The 13,654-nt window shown below is 61.6% G+C and overlaps 1 protein-coding gene across 1 annotated transcript; it reads left to right on the top strand.

Moving 5' to 3' along the window:
* Positions 1 to 11,344: 11,344 nt before the first annotated feature.
* GDF15 (growth differentiation factor 15) lies at positions 11,345 to 13,654 on the top strand. Its single transcript, XM_075444282.1, has 2 exons — positions 11,345 to 11,747; positions 12,437 to 13,654. Exons 1-2 carry the CDS (start codon positions 11,435 to 11,437, stop codon positions 13,246 to 13,248), a joined length of 1,125 nt encoding a protein of 374 aa, XP_075300397.1. The 5' UTR covers positions 11,345 to 11,434; the 3' UTR covers positions 13,249 to 13,654.

Raw genomic sequence — 13,654 nt, 5'->3', positions numbered from 1 at the left:
CTCCTGGTCGTCTTTAGCAATCGCCGGAAGAAGTCGTTTTTGAAGCTGACTTTTTGTAGGGTGGTAATTACAGAATCACAGAATCACAGAATGTTGGGGGTTGGGAGGGACCTCTGTGGGTCACGCAGCCCAACCCCCTGCCCAAGCAGGGTCACCCAGAGCAGGCTGCACAGCACCGCGTCCAGGCGGGGCTGGAATATCTCCAGAGAAGGAGACTCCACAGCCTCCCTGGGCAGCCTGGGCCAGGGCTCCGTCACCCTCAGAGGGAAGAAGTTCTTCCTCATGTTCAGCTGGAGCTTCCTCTGCTTCAGTTTGTGCCCGTTGCCCCTTGTCCTGTCACTGGGCACCACTGGAAAGAGTCTGGCCCCGTCCTCCTGACCCGCCCCCTGCAGATATTTAGAGGCATTTCTAAGGTCCCCTCTCAGCCTTCTCTTCTCCAGGCTGAACAAGCCCAGCTCCCTCAGCCTCAGCCCCTGGGCTGTGCATCCGCTGCCCTGGCCTGCGTGGCTGGTTTTTGGCGTGGGAACAGGTGGTATCTGGGGTCATGCTCTTAGACCTCAGCTGCATATCTTGGATGTTTGTGTCGTTTTATTCGGAAGAGTATTTGGGGGTTTTATCTGGCCATCATCTATTATGTATGTGTGTTTCTTTTATCTGTTAGGTTCTTTCCTTGTACCTTGAGGTAAGTTGTCCAGCCCGGGGAGTCTGTCCTTCCCCTGATTTGATGAAGTCTTTCAAGCACGCAGCAGCACGGTTGGTCCTTGAGAGCTTGCAATCCTGAAAGGCGTCGGGAAGAAAAAGCTACAGGACTGTTTCTTTGCGAGTACGAGACTTGCCCGTGTCACTCTGCGCTGGATGGTGCCAGGAGGCGGTGGTGAAAAGCTCTGATTAATAACCCCCCTTGTATGTTTCTCACATCGAAAACACCAGTTCTGGTCAGATTTTTTTTTTTTTTTTTTTTCCAATTTTTGTTATTCATGAGGAGAAGTTTGATAAAACCTCGCCCTGGGTCTTGGAGAGCAGAGTTTGGAGCCGTGGTCCTCCAGCGACTGGAGTTGCCTCTAAGCTGGAGTCGGGACAAGACTGACTCTGGGTTTCCCCCCCCCATGGCATTACTTTAAACAAACAGAAAATAACTCTTCCTTCCTTGCTCTTAGATGAGGTGTCTGTGTGGCCCAGCCTGCGCTCGTTAGTGCCTCTGGGATCCGCAGCGGCTGGAGCACGAGCGTCAGGGGTACGGTCTGCGCGTCGCTGCGGAGCGACGCTGAGTGGGGTGGGAGACCTGCCCGCGAGTTCAGCAGACAAGAAGGGGAATGGCAGGGTTCAGAGCTTCCCAAATCCTCTCGGGAGACACCGGAGTGCTACAGGGCCCGACAGACGCTCGCTTTCCCGGGGGAAGGGGTTAAAGTCTGGTCAAACCTTGGGGCATGCCAACGGCCGATGGGTGAGGAGCTGCCGATCACAGCTGCCTTCTTCGGTTTCCTTTTAGCTCGAGTTTCGCAGCCATGTCATGCAAAGTCCGAACCCTAATGCTTTTTGGTCTTTTCCAGGTCTGTCAGTTAATAAAATATTTCTGTTCGCACACCCTTTACTCTTCTCCATTTTCACCATTACCAGGATGGTGAGGGGACTGGAACATCTCCCCTACGAGGAGAGGCTGAGCGAGCTGGCCTTGTTCAGCCTGGAGAAGAGAAGGCTGAGAGGGGACCTTAGAAATGCCTCTAAATATCTGCAGGGTGGGGGTCAGGAGGATGGGGCCAGGCTCTTTCCAGTGGTGCCCAGCGACAGGACAAGGGGCAACGGGCACAAACTGGAGCAGAGGAAGCTCCAGCTGAACCCGAGGAAGAACTTCTTCCCTCTGAGGGTGACGGAGCCCTGGCCCAGGCTGCCCAGGGAGGCTGTGGAGTCTCCTTCTCTGGAGATATTCCAGCCCCGCCTGGACAAGGTCCTGTGCAGCCTGCTCTGGGTGACCCTGCTTGGGCAGGGGGTTGGACTGGGTGACCCACAGAGGTCCCTTCCAACTCCTACCATTCTGTGATTCTCATGTGGGCTTGGAAGCAGCAGAGGTTCTCCCCCTCTCCGTAGACACAGTCTTGACCAACGTGGGTTTGAGCACGGAGGCCTTAGGGGGGGATGCAGCCACTTGGATGGTGACCGCGGCAGCAGACGCTGCTGTCATTCCACAGTTGGCTTTGCTCTGCAGGCTGCAAATCCCTCGCAGGCTTCCTAAACCGCTCGGGAACCCCCAGCCAGTCATTTTCTAGCCAGATTTCTTCTGCCACGCTCCTCTTCCGGAGGAAGAGCTCCCTCGAGGATCGTGGGAAGACGAGCAGCGTGCCTGGAAGCTGCCGGGGTGCCGCGAACTTGAGCGTCATCGCGTGCTGCTTTCCTTGAGAGCAAATTTTTCCCCCTGGAGCTCTCCCTGTCTCCTCCAAGAGCGTCTTCGTGCCTTGCCGGGCTGCTTCAGCACTGGGGGCTGCTCCTGCTGTGATGTGATGCAACCCAGCTTCGGCCAGGCGGAAGCCCTGTGATGGCTGCTTTCAGGCTGCTACCCTGATCCTGCCACCACTGGTCCTGACTGGGAGCAAACTGGGTTAGTGGGAAGGACTGGTGCCACCAGATGGTGCTGCCAGACAGCTGGACCGTGCACAGCTTCACCCGGTGCGCTGGACCGGGACAGCCTGGCACAGGTAGGACAATTCAGCAGCTTCAGCTTGGTCCTGGGGGCTTCTTGCGGTCCTGGCTCTCCCCGTCGCCGATGTTGCAGAGAAGGGAGGGAACGAGGCGTCACCGGTGAAGGGACAGCATCAGGTCCCCAGGACACCAGTGGCGACTGCAGCGAGGGGTTGGCGACTCGGCGTTCGCCCGCGGGCCGCAGATCGGGCGGGCTGGGGTCGTCTTTATCACCGCAAGGCTCGGCTTTGCGAAGCGCGGGGGCTCAAGGCTGCCCCTGGTAAAGCCCAGAGCCAGGCCAGCGTGCCGGGGTGGGACGGGGCTCGGGGGGGTCACGCTGTGATGGCTGGCTGTGCCCCCGGTCCGGAGAGCTAACGGTGGTTTGTGACTGGAGGGGGGGTCAGAAACAAAAAACTTCCTGGTTCTTTTTGAATCTCTGCTTTTTCTGACATTTTTTTTGATGTCCTAGCTCTGGGAATGTTATTTTTTCCTGGGCTGCTGTGGCAATCCCGGCGAGTTCTCCAGCCTTTTTGTTGGAGCGCTCCGTCGTTCTGCTTTTATTACGGTCGCTGATGCCCAGCGTGCGACGGGCACCGGGGAGATGTGAGATCCTCCGCAAAGGTGAGTCAGGACGCGTGCTCCCCAGAGAGGGCACGGGCTCTCCTGCGAGCCAAACCCTGATGAAATCACTCTCGTTTTAATTCGCTTTATAGGGTGATAAGCTTTTCCTGCAAGGCAGCGTTTCCAGAGTGATGTCATGCTGTTGGGTAAGCCGCGTGTCAATGAGGTCGTTCTGCAACCAGGACTCTCCAGAGGGAGAGATTTGAAGGTTTCGCCGGTTGGCAGCCAGGAAGCTCGTAGAGCATCTCGCTTGGGTTCCTTGGCTGCAGGTCCGGAGACCTGGGGAGGAGATCTCCTTGGTGGCCTGGCTCCTCGTAGATCTTCATCTTCCTTCTTGCTTGTAGCAGCCCGGGCTGTTCCCTCTCTTCCTCCCCCACTCCTCGAGCCCTCCAAACCCTTCCTAAACGAGGTGGGATTTTTGGGCAGCGTCCAGCTGGCAGGCTGCTCACCCTCCGCGTTTTCCCGGCTCGCAAATCAAAGCTGACCTGAAGCGAAGGTGCTGGAGAGCCCGCTCGCTCTGGCGGCCGCTGCCGAAGGGCTCCCCGGAGCTTCAAGCAGAAACTCGCAGCTGCGGATCTGGTGCAGGGGAATGGCTGGAATTTCCTGCCCCGCTCGGAGCAGCCCTCGCTGCCTTCAGGGCAGGCACACGTGGGCAGGTCCCAGGTCAGGGTTCGCTGCCTCTCACACCCTGGGTTGGGTCACCAGGGATGGACAGGCTCCCAGAGCAGCAGAGAATTCCCAGTATGTGCTTTCTGCGCCGGGGATGATGCTCTGGCTGAGCATTTCGCAGCGCTGGAGCTCCTTGCCGTGGCATTTCAACCACGCTTTTCTTTCCCTGCTGCTTGGAGGTACCTCCTCACCTGGCTCCAGCCTGCCTGGAGATAGAAATGGACATTCACCACCTACCTCTGCTGCGGGCTGGGGTTTTCTTGGCCCATTCCCAACCCGCATCGCAGCTCAGGCCCGGGTGAAAGTCTCTTTTTGCTGCTCCTCGCCAGCTGCTTCCCGCTGCGGTGGATGCACCGGTGCCGGGGCAGCGTGCCCTGTGTACACAGCCCTTCCCCGAGTCATGTGCCAGTAACTCATTCCCTCGTGATGGGCGCATGAAGCCCGGTTCCACAAATAAATAAAATTATTTCTGTCGGAGGTTAGACTAACAGCAACCTCACCTAATTCTTCAGCAGCTTCCGTTCTCATGCCTCACCCAAAATTGTGCCTGGCGCTTAAAAAAGCATCCAGACTTCAAATCCGGTGGTTTTAAGGAACTTTCTGGGTTGTCCTTCCCCTGTGGGGTCTCTTGAGGCTTTCCTTGGGAAAAGAGATGCTTCTCTGGGATGTGCCTAGGTCGGATTTGCTTCCCTTCGTCTGTTTCCCCCCCTGCTCTGTATTGGAAAGCTTTTTGGAGGAAAGATGTGGAGCTCATCTGGGTCCCTCCTGAGCGTGGCTTGGAGCCTGCACAAAGATGGTTGGACTTGATGGTCGTAGAGGTCTTTTCCAACCTCCGTGACTCTGAGATTCTGTTATTCTGTGAAGTCGGGTCCCCGGTCAGAGCCGCGGCTTTCGCCCTGCCGCTGCCTTGTGCTTCGCATCGGGGCTCGGCCGTCCCGAGGGAGCGCGACGCTCCCGAATGCCCCGGCCTGGGCTCCCCGTGGGTGCGCACTAAAAAGCAAAGGGAAGGGCTGCCTCGGCGCGTCCGAGGGGCGAGACGCATCCCCCTCCGAAAAGAAAGAGGCTCACGCCGTGGGAAGGCTGCTTTTTTAATCTACTCCTCACTAACTGTCGCTTCGATCCTGCCCAGGCTGAGCTCGTTGCCTGCTGCTGGTGCAGTCGATGCTCTCGGGGCGTTACACCGTATTTACGTCCGCCGAAGGGGAAAAATACGCTCACAAGCCGTAAAGCACCCTAACTGGAGGCCAGACCCTACCTGTGAACCACCTGTCCGGGGAGTCCCTTCCAGAACAGGCGCTGGTGGTGAGCGGAGACCGTCCTCGTGCCGCAAGCGTCGCCGCGAGGGAGGCGGTTGGGACGGTGAGCGAGGACCTCTCCAGCGAGGTTTCCATTTTTGGCGATGGGGTTGGAGCAGTTTCCTGCGCTGCCCGGGCCGAGGGGGCTGGGAGTTACAGTTAATCATCAACCGCGGGCACAGTCAAGGCAGAAACGTCTTTGTCCAAGTGGAGCAGAAGTCTCATTTTTGGCAGATGCTGTAAACCTGCAGCAAAGGAAAAAAGAACGAACCACGACTCTTGCCGTGATCAGGAAAGAGCTGGTTTTTGCTCACCTGACCCATCCTGTTTGGCTTTTATTTAGAAATGTCTAAAGGTCGAGGCAGCTCCTCTGCCAGTTCACCGTGGCAGTGGCCAGCGCTGGGAAAACAAGGGATGTTGTCTACCTCGACTTCAGCAAGGCTTTGGACACGGTCTCCCATCACATCCTCCTAGGGAAGCTCAGGCAGTGTGGGCTGGATGAGTGGTCGGTGGGGTGGATTGAGAACTGGCTGAATGGCAGAGCTCAGGGGGTTGTCATCAGCGGCGCTGAGTCTGGTTGGAGGCCGATAACTAGGGGCGTCCCTCAGGGATCAGTACTGGGCCCAGCCTTGTTTAACTTCTTCATCAACGACCTGGATGAAGAGTTAGAGCGTACCCTCAGCAAGTTTGCTGATGGCACCAAACTGGGAGGAGTGGTGGATACACCAGCAGGCTGTGCTGCCATTCAGCGTGACCTGGCCAGGCTGGAGAGTTGGGCAGAGAGGAACCTGATGAGGTTCAACAAAGGCAAATGCAGGGTCCTGCACCTGGGGAGGAACAACCCCAGGCACCAGTACAGGCTTGGGGCGGACCTGCTGGAGAGCAGCTCTGCGGAGAGGGACTGGGAGTGCTGGGGGACGACAGGGTGACCATGAGCCAGCAGCGTGCCCTGGCTGCCAAGAAGGCCAGCGGGATCCTGGGGTGCATGAGGAGGAGGGTGGGCAGCAGGGCGAGGGAGGTTCTCCTTCCCCTCTGCTCTGCCCTGGGGAGGCCCCATCTGGAGTCCTGTGTCCAGTTCTGGGCTCCCCAGTTCAAGAAAGAGAGAAAGAAACATGCCACGCTGGCAGTGGAGCGAGAGCCCTCGTCTCCCATCCCCCCACGCCCATCTCCGGACCTGGAACGAGACGGGACGGAACAAACCGTGTCCGTGGTGTGACCGAGGGACGCCTCGGGGCCTGGCTGGGTTCCTCCCCTCCGCCGAGGGTTTTCTCACCCCGAAATTACTCCTGGAAGCTCTGAAGCCGCCTCCAGCCACCAGCTTCCCTAAAGACCGAGCCCCGAGGGCTGCTTGGAGCTTCACGTGGTGGCAGCGGGAAGGGGAAGCCGCGCTGCTCTGCCCGTCTTAGCCCTTGGCTGAGCGCTGCGCCATGGGAAAGCGTCATCTACCTCGCTCGCCGCGGCTTGCAGGAAATATCCCCCCCCCCAGCATCCACCTTGCTCAACGCGAGTGGTTTCGGGGTGCACGTGGGGTCCCGGGGTGCACACGGTCCCACGCCGTTTGGCGGAGGGATGCTCCGGATGATGGGGTGCTGTAACCTCGCTCCGTTGGTCCTGGGGTGATGGCTGACGCGCACCCGGACCCGGGGGGGTCTGGCTTTTGTCGCCAGCTCTCGGCACCTTGTTGGGAGCCGCTTGCTCGACGGCTGCGAGGAACCGGTGGAGCTGAAATCTGGAGGGCAGCACTTCCCCTCCTGCCACTTACAGTAACGAAGGCTGCAAAAAGGGACCGCGGTTTCTGCAACCCCGTGAGGAAGTTTCAGGCTTTTCGGGGAATCGGAGCTCCCCAGAGCCCCCTCGCCTGCGTCCCCCTCCCGTCAGCCTCCTGTCACCTGGGCTGGGGGGAGCAGAGCGGGGCCGTCCCCCGGCCGCGGTCGCACCACGCTGGGGAGGTTCGTGCTCCCGCGAAGCCCCAGTTGCTCGTGGCCAGTTTGGGGCTCGTCCCTCAGCCCCGCGCGGCTCCGGGAGCTTCTCCAGCCCCGCTCCGAGCCCTGCTCAAGCTGAATCAAGTTCAAGGGTGCAGCCAGCTTGCGTTTCATGTGGAAGTGACTCATGTTTGTGTTCCCCTTCTCGTTCCTTTTGGTGTCTGATCTCAGCGTTTGCAGTGCGGCTTCTTTCGCCGGCGCTGGCTCAGCTGGGAGCTGTGGGTGGCTCCGGGGATGGCAGCAGGCACCTGCTGCGTCCCCCACCACGCTCCCTGCCCACCACCTCTCGTCTGGAGGGGAGAGAAGGCAAAAAAAGATTATTGACATCTTTCCAGGCTCAGCAGTGCACGCTCTGAACTTTCACGGGGCTTTCTAGCAGCCTTTGCAGCTGCTGGCCCCGGTGCAACGCTCTGATCACCAAAACTCCCCGTTTCTCTCCCGCTCGCTGTGCGCGGAGGAGCGATGGCACCGGGGCAGCGGCTTCTCCTCACCCTCAGCCCCTCCGAGGTCTCCAGGAGTCCCCGGCCACCAGCAACCCCACGGCCAAGCGCTCCCGTCAATCGCCGCTCCAGAGCCGTGCCAGGCGCCGCGGGATGCGTTTGCTGGAGAGGAGCCTGCATCCCGCCGGGAAGAGGCGATGGATGAACCCGGCCTTAAGGGCTATGAGGATGAGGAGGGGACTGGAGCATCTCTCCTACGAGGAGAGGCTGAGGGAGCTGGGCTTGTTCAGCCTGGAGAAGAGAAGGCTGCGAGGGGACCTTAGAAATGCCTCTAAATATCTGCAGGGTGGGTGTCAGGAGGATGGGGCCAGACTCTGTTCAGTGGTGCCCAGTGACAGGACAAGGGGCAACGGGCACAAACTGGAGCAGAGGAAGCTCCAGCTGAACATGAGGAAGAACTTCTTCCCTCTGAGGGTGACGGAGCCCTGGCCCAGGCTGCCCAGGGAGGCTGTGGAGTCTCCTTCTCTGGAGATGTTCAAGACCCGCCTGGACGCGGTGCTGTGCAGCCTGGTCTGGGTGACCCTGCTTGGGCAGGGGGTTGGGCTGGGTGACCCACAGAGGGCCCTGCCAACCCCGACCACTCTGTGATTCTGTGTCCTTCCGATGCCCAAAGACGATGCGCGGAGGGCCCAGCAAGGACTGGAGGAAACGTGGGCCGCTGCTGACGCACGGCGCCGCGGCCGCGCAATCGCGACTTGCAAGGCTGGTGAGGACACGCGGGGACGTTTCACAACAGGTCACTGGACGTTTGCAACCACCGCTCTTAAAACACGACTTTTATGGCTGTTTTTGGACTGTAAATCTCCGACTTCCATGGCTGGCGCCTTTCGGGGGAAAACATCCGGCTCCGGCAAGCTTTGATGCTCTCCGAGCGCGAGCCGCCGTGCGTCACTCGTGGATGGGGCTCGCACCACGCAACGCGCCCACGGTCAGAAAACGCGTTGCAAAAGCAGAACCTCAGGATTTAGGATTTTCCTGTGTCTTGCTCAAGGGCCGGGCAGTGTCACGGCCGGTGGGTCAGGGCCCCTTCCTGCGCCCGGATACGCCGCGCGGCTCCCATTCGGCTTCGGACGAGGGCGTTCGGCACCGTGCAGATGGTGGGGGGTGCTGGCGGCTTGGGGACCCCGAGCCTATCACAGAATCACAGAGTGGTCGGGGTTGGCAGGGCCCTCTGTGGGTCACCCAGCCCAACCCCTGTCCAAGCAGGGTCACCCAGAGCAGGCTGCACAGCACCGCGGCCAGGCGGGGCTGGAATATCTCCAGAGAAGGAGACTCCACAGCCTCCCTGGGCAGCCTGGGCCAGGGCTCCGTCACCCTCAGAGGGAAGAAGTTCTTCCTCACGTTCAGACAGAACTTCCTCTGCTTCAGTTTGTGCCCATTGCCCCTTGAAATGCCCCTATCTGCAATGCCTTTTTCCGCCATTCCTAGGCTGTCTTCACAGACCTGGAGATCATGGCTGCCATCTTCACCAGCGCCATCCATGATGTTGACCACCCTGGTGTCTCCAACCAGTTCCTCATCAACACCAGTGAGCTGGGGTGCAGGGATGGACCTGGGGGGGTGTCAGGGACCCCGGTGTCCAGCAGCCATCTGGGGTAATTGGTGCTGTCTGACAGACTCAGAGCTGGCGCTGATGTACAACGATGCCTCGGTGCTGGAGAACCATCACCTGGCCGTGGGCTTCAAGCTTCTCCAGGAGGAGAACTGCGACATCTTCCAAAACCTGAGCAAGAAGCAGAGGCAGTCACTCCACAAAATGGTCATCAAGGTGGTACCAACGCCGGGTGGTGTGGCGGTTCCACCCTGGCCGTTACCCGGGAGTTTCTGATCCTCCTGAGGCAATGCTCCCTCTCCCTCCCTCCTGGAGCTGGGGGGGCAAAGGGTTGCAGCAACCCAGGCTGATAAAACCCCCAGGAGGGGGGATCACAGCGGTTCCTTGGTGCTCCCAGGAGCTCCCTAAGGATCCCGCAGCTCCAGCGGGATCAAAAGGACCCACTGAGGAGCCAGCGCCTGGACCAGCTCCCTGCGGGACGATGCTCCGGGGGGGCTCATCTGAGCGCGTTCCCTGCCCGGCTGCCGGCAGGACGGGTGCCGTGCCACCCGCAACGGCAGCAGTGGAACGAAGCACTCGAGATAATCCCGGCCCGGAGGTTTCCCTGCCAGCCACACACCGGGTTTCGCTCCAAGCTGGAGGCTCCGGGCAGAGAAAGGCAGCGTGAAAAGGTCAGAGGTCTCTGGGTGGGCTCCGCGTGCCCCCTCTTCATCCACCCCTCTGCAGGGACGGAGCCGGAGCAGGGCAGAGGGGCCGGAGCCGGGGCGATCCCGTCCGCGTGACAGCCGCTTGTGCTGGCAAACTTCTCCTTCACGTGTTTTAGGGCGAAACGTTCGTTCTCGGTTTCGCCTCAGGCAACCCCTCGCGAAACCGGGTGAGGAAGGCGGGAGCAACGCTGGGGCCGGCTCCCGAGGAGGAGCGGAGGGTAAACAGCCGTAAACCACGGGATTCCTGGAAGAACCTTCATCCCGTGGCGGGAGCGCAGCCCAAGACCAGGCGCTTGGCTCCTCTGCGGGACATTTGGGAATGGCCCTGGCATTCCCAGCGCCGGGGGGGAACTGCCCGGTGCCTCGTCCCACCGGGGGTTTCTCATCCCTCTGCTCATGTTTTTTGGTCAAAGCATCCCTCGGAGGAGGCGAGAGGTGGGTGGTCCCGTGCCCGCCTCGGCGGCTCGTTCCCGCCGTGGGTTTTCTCTTCGCCGCTGTGTGGGCAGCCCCAGGCCGGCGCGGTTGCTTCCAGCCATCCCGGCGTGGCCGGCTCCATCCCCACCATCTTGGGGCTGCCCGGGGATGATGTAACCCCGGCAGCGGTTGCTTCAGGAGGGACTGGATGCGGGGCAGCTCTGTCCCCCGGCCACACCTGCCACCGGCTGCGCCGAGGAGCCGCTGCGGCAAGCCCGGCTGCGGTGTCATCAGCTGGTTTTGTAGAACAAGGTCCAACGTGGATCCACTCCCTCCTCCATGCATGTGCTGGCACGATCCGCACTGCCGGGTCGCCGCTTCACCGCTCCGCTGCTCGGCGGGGCCTCGGGGAATGGGCTGCGTGCCCGGCTCGGCCCCGCGCGGGGACCCGTGGGCCAAAGGGGACTGGCGCGAGGCGGAGGATGGAGAAGATGGCCGAGGACGCAGCGATGGACAAGCCCTGCCTGCGCATCGTCCTCTCGCCATCGGCCCCCGCCACCCGCTCTGCCACCTCCGCAGCCGTCGGACGTCGCCCGCGGCCGCTCGCCCCTCGCCAGCCGGCCAGGGGAGGGGAGGGGGATCCCCCCGGCCGCGAGCTGGCGTGGCAATCCGCGGGGAAAACAGGAGGTGGAAGGGAAAATTTGGTGTCTGTTATAAGTATGACATATTTTTCATCTCCACAGCTTGCGAATCGCTCGATTGCTGCGCTGTCAGATCTCCCGTACGAGATCCCGGGCGGAGAGGAGCGATTCCTGCTGGGTGTTTACCCGCCGGCAGCCCGGGACGGGGAGGGGGGACGGAGGGCGGGCAAAGTTCGGCTCCTATAAAGTCAGCTCTGGTCCACTTCATTCATTTCCCCTGGCAGCATCGCCGGGAGCTGCACCTCCAGCCTCGGTGCAGGAGGTTTTCACAAATAATTAATAAATCCTCCCCCGCCGCGGGCCGGCCGGCCGCCTGCGCGATGCCGAGGGTGCTGCGGGACGTCGGGGCCGCCCTCACCTGCCTCCAGCTCCTGCTGCTGCTCGCCGGCGTGGAGCCGAGGCCCCGCGCGTGGGACGAGGACGGGTTCCAGCTGGAAGCCATCAAAAAGGGGATCCTGGAGCGGCTGGGGATGCCCGCTCCCCCCGTCATCCGGCACCGGCTGGACCAGGAGAGCATCCGCAGAGCGCAGCGGCTCTACCAGCAGAAAGTGGCCGAGCTGGCGAGGAACCGGAGCCGGGAGGAGGAGGGACCCGTGCCCGGGACGCGGCGCCTGCATCGCCTGACCCCCACGTGTAAGTGGCCGTGGCTCCGCGTGCCGTCCCACGACCCTCGTCCCCGCGGGCGGGCACACGCGTGTGTCCCCCACCGCGTCCCCGCTCGGGCGTGCCAGCCCGGCTGCCTCAGCGTGTGCCGGGACATGAGCGGGCATGAACCGCGCCGGTCATCCTTATCCCGGCGGCTTCCTGTTTTGAGCTTTTTTGCTTAAAAACACAAAGCTGGGGAAATTTGGGATGAAAGCTTTGATCAGCTGCGCGGGGGCAGCTGCGGGGGCCGGGAGCGGGGTTCCGGCCGGCTTGGGGCGAGCGGAGGGGAGGAGGAGAGGTGTCGTCCCTCGAGCCCCAGCTCGAGCCCCGGTTTGGGGTTTTATCCAAATCTGGGGTGATTTAGGGAAATATTCGGCTCGTGCTGCTTGGGCTGGGGGGGCCGGCCAGGGCGCGGGGTGGGGGTCACCCCATGGGTCCCGGGGTACCTGCTCCGGCACAACGTGCAGCCCCTCGGCAAGACCCTCCGGCGTGGGCTCCCCGGGGATGGTGGGTCCCGGGTGAGGTGGGGATGAGGATGGTGCCGGATTGGTCTCGGCATCCCTCGGGATCTGGGTGATTCCCCGGAGGTGGCGGTTTGGCCGCCTGACAGGAGCTGGTCACGAGCTGGCGAGGTGGATTGCCAGCTCTTACATCAGCTGTCCTCGCTGTCCCCACAGTGCTGCGCCGGCCGGCCGGCCCCCGAGGAGACCAGGACCCCCAGGGCGACCAGGACCCCCAGGGCGACCAGGACCCCCGTGGTCCCTACCGCTACCACCTCCTCCTTGCCCGCACCGCGGCGTTCCACCGGCAGCTCCAGGTGCTGCAGGCAGAGCTGAAGCTCTTCAAGCAGTCGCTGGCATCCGCTGGCACATCCCCGCTTGGCACCCCGGTGCCCCCCCGCGTCAGCATCTACATGCTCGGGGGGGGTCACGGGACCCCCCGGCTCCTGCATAGCCAAGAGCTGGACCGCGATGCCCTGAGCCTGGATCTCACGGCGGCCATCCAGCCCTGGGCTGCCGGTCCTGAGGACACGCTGTGTCTGGAGCTGGCCTTCACGGCCGACGTCTCAGCCTCCTTGGCCACCTCGGTGGGCGAGAGCCTGGTGCTGGAGGTGGAAACCCGTGAGACCGCGGGCCGGGGGGCCAGGAGAGCCCGGGGGCTGGAGGAGGAGTGCAGGAAGAGCGATGGGAAGTGTTGCCTCAAGTCGCTCAAGGTCTCCTTCCAGGACATCGGCTGGTCGGACTGGATCATCGCCCCCAACAGCTACTACATGAGGTTCTGCGAAGGTTCCTGTCCCCACAACTACAAGCCGGCCAGCATGCACGCCCAGATCAAAGCCCGCATGCACTCCCTCTCCAAAGCCACCCCGCCGCCCTGCTGCGTCCCCGCCGGCTACGACCCCATGGTGCTGATGCACTACGACGGCGAGGGCAGGCTGGTCTCCACGCTCTTCGAGGACATGTTGGTCACCAGGTGCCACTGTGCCTGACGGCATCGCCTCCGCCTCAGACCGGCGCCCGGCACCGCCGGGATGGGGCAGAGCCTGCCCACCCCCCGGCAGCTCCAGTGTTCCCCAAAAAACAGACCCCGTGGCACGAAATGCTTCCGTGCCAGCCCCGGCTCTGCCATCCGGCTCAGCCCCGGGGTCCCTGGTTGTGACCCCCCCTCCACAGGCCACAGTGACCTATTCCTCCCTCTCTTCCCTTATTTAAAACCATATTTTATTTGGTAGGTGGATCCTTCCCAGCCGGGAGAGCCCGAACGGGCCGGGGTGCGTCTGTCCCCGCGTGGCCGCAGCCCACCCCGTGTCTGATCATTCTCTGCTTAGAGACTTATTTATACAACCCTCTTATTTATTGCTAACTTATTGTATTTTATAGCAAAATGCCTTTTTG

The sequence above is a fragment of the Opisthocomus hoazin genome, chromosome 27 (genome assembly GCF_030867145.1).
Source record: "Opisthocomus hoazin isolate bOpiHoa1 chromosome 27, bOpiHoa1.hap1, whole genome shotgun sequence".
Classification (NCBI taxonomy): Eukaryota; Metazoa; Chordata; class Aves; order Opisthocomiformes; family Opisthocomidae; genus Opisthocomus; species Opisthocomus hoazin.
The sequence above is the reverse complement of the archived record's forward strand: the minus strand, read 5'-3'. Positions and strand labels throughout refer to the sequence as shown.

Excerpts from the sequence above, each read along its gene's own strand:
- GDF15 (XM_075444282.1), top strand. The coding sequence starts at position 11,435 with ATGCCGAGGGTGCTGCGGGACGTCGGGGCCGCCCTCACCTGCCTCCAG. Across the intron at positions 11,748-12,436 it reads GCATCGCCTGACCCCCACGT|TGCTGCGCCGGCCGGCCGGC; the intron begins GTAAGTGGCCGT and ends CTGTCCCCACAG.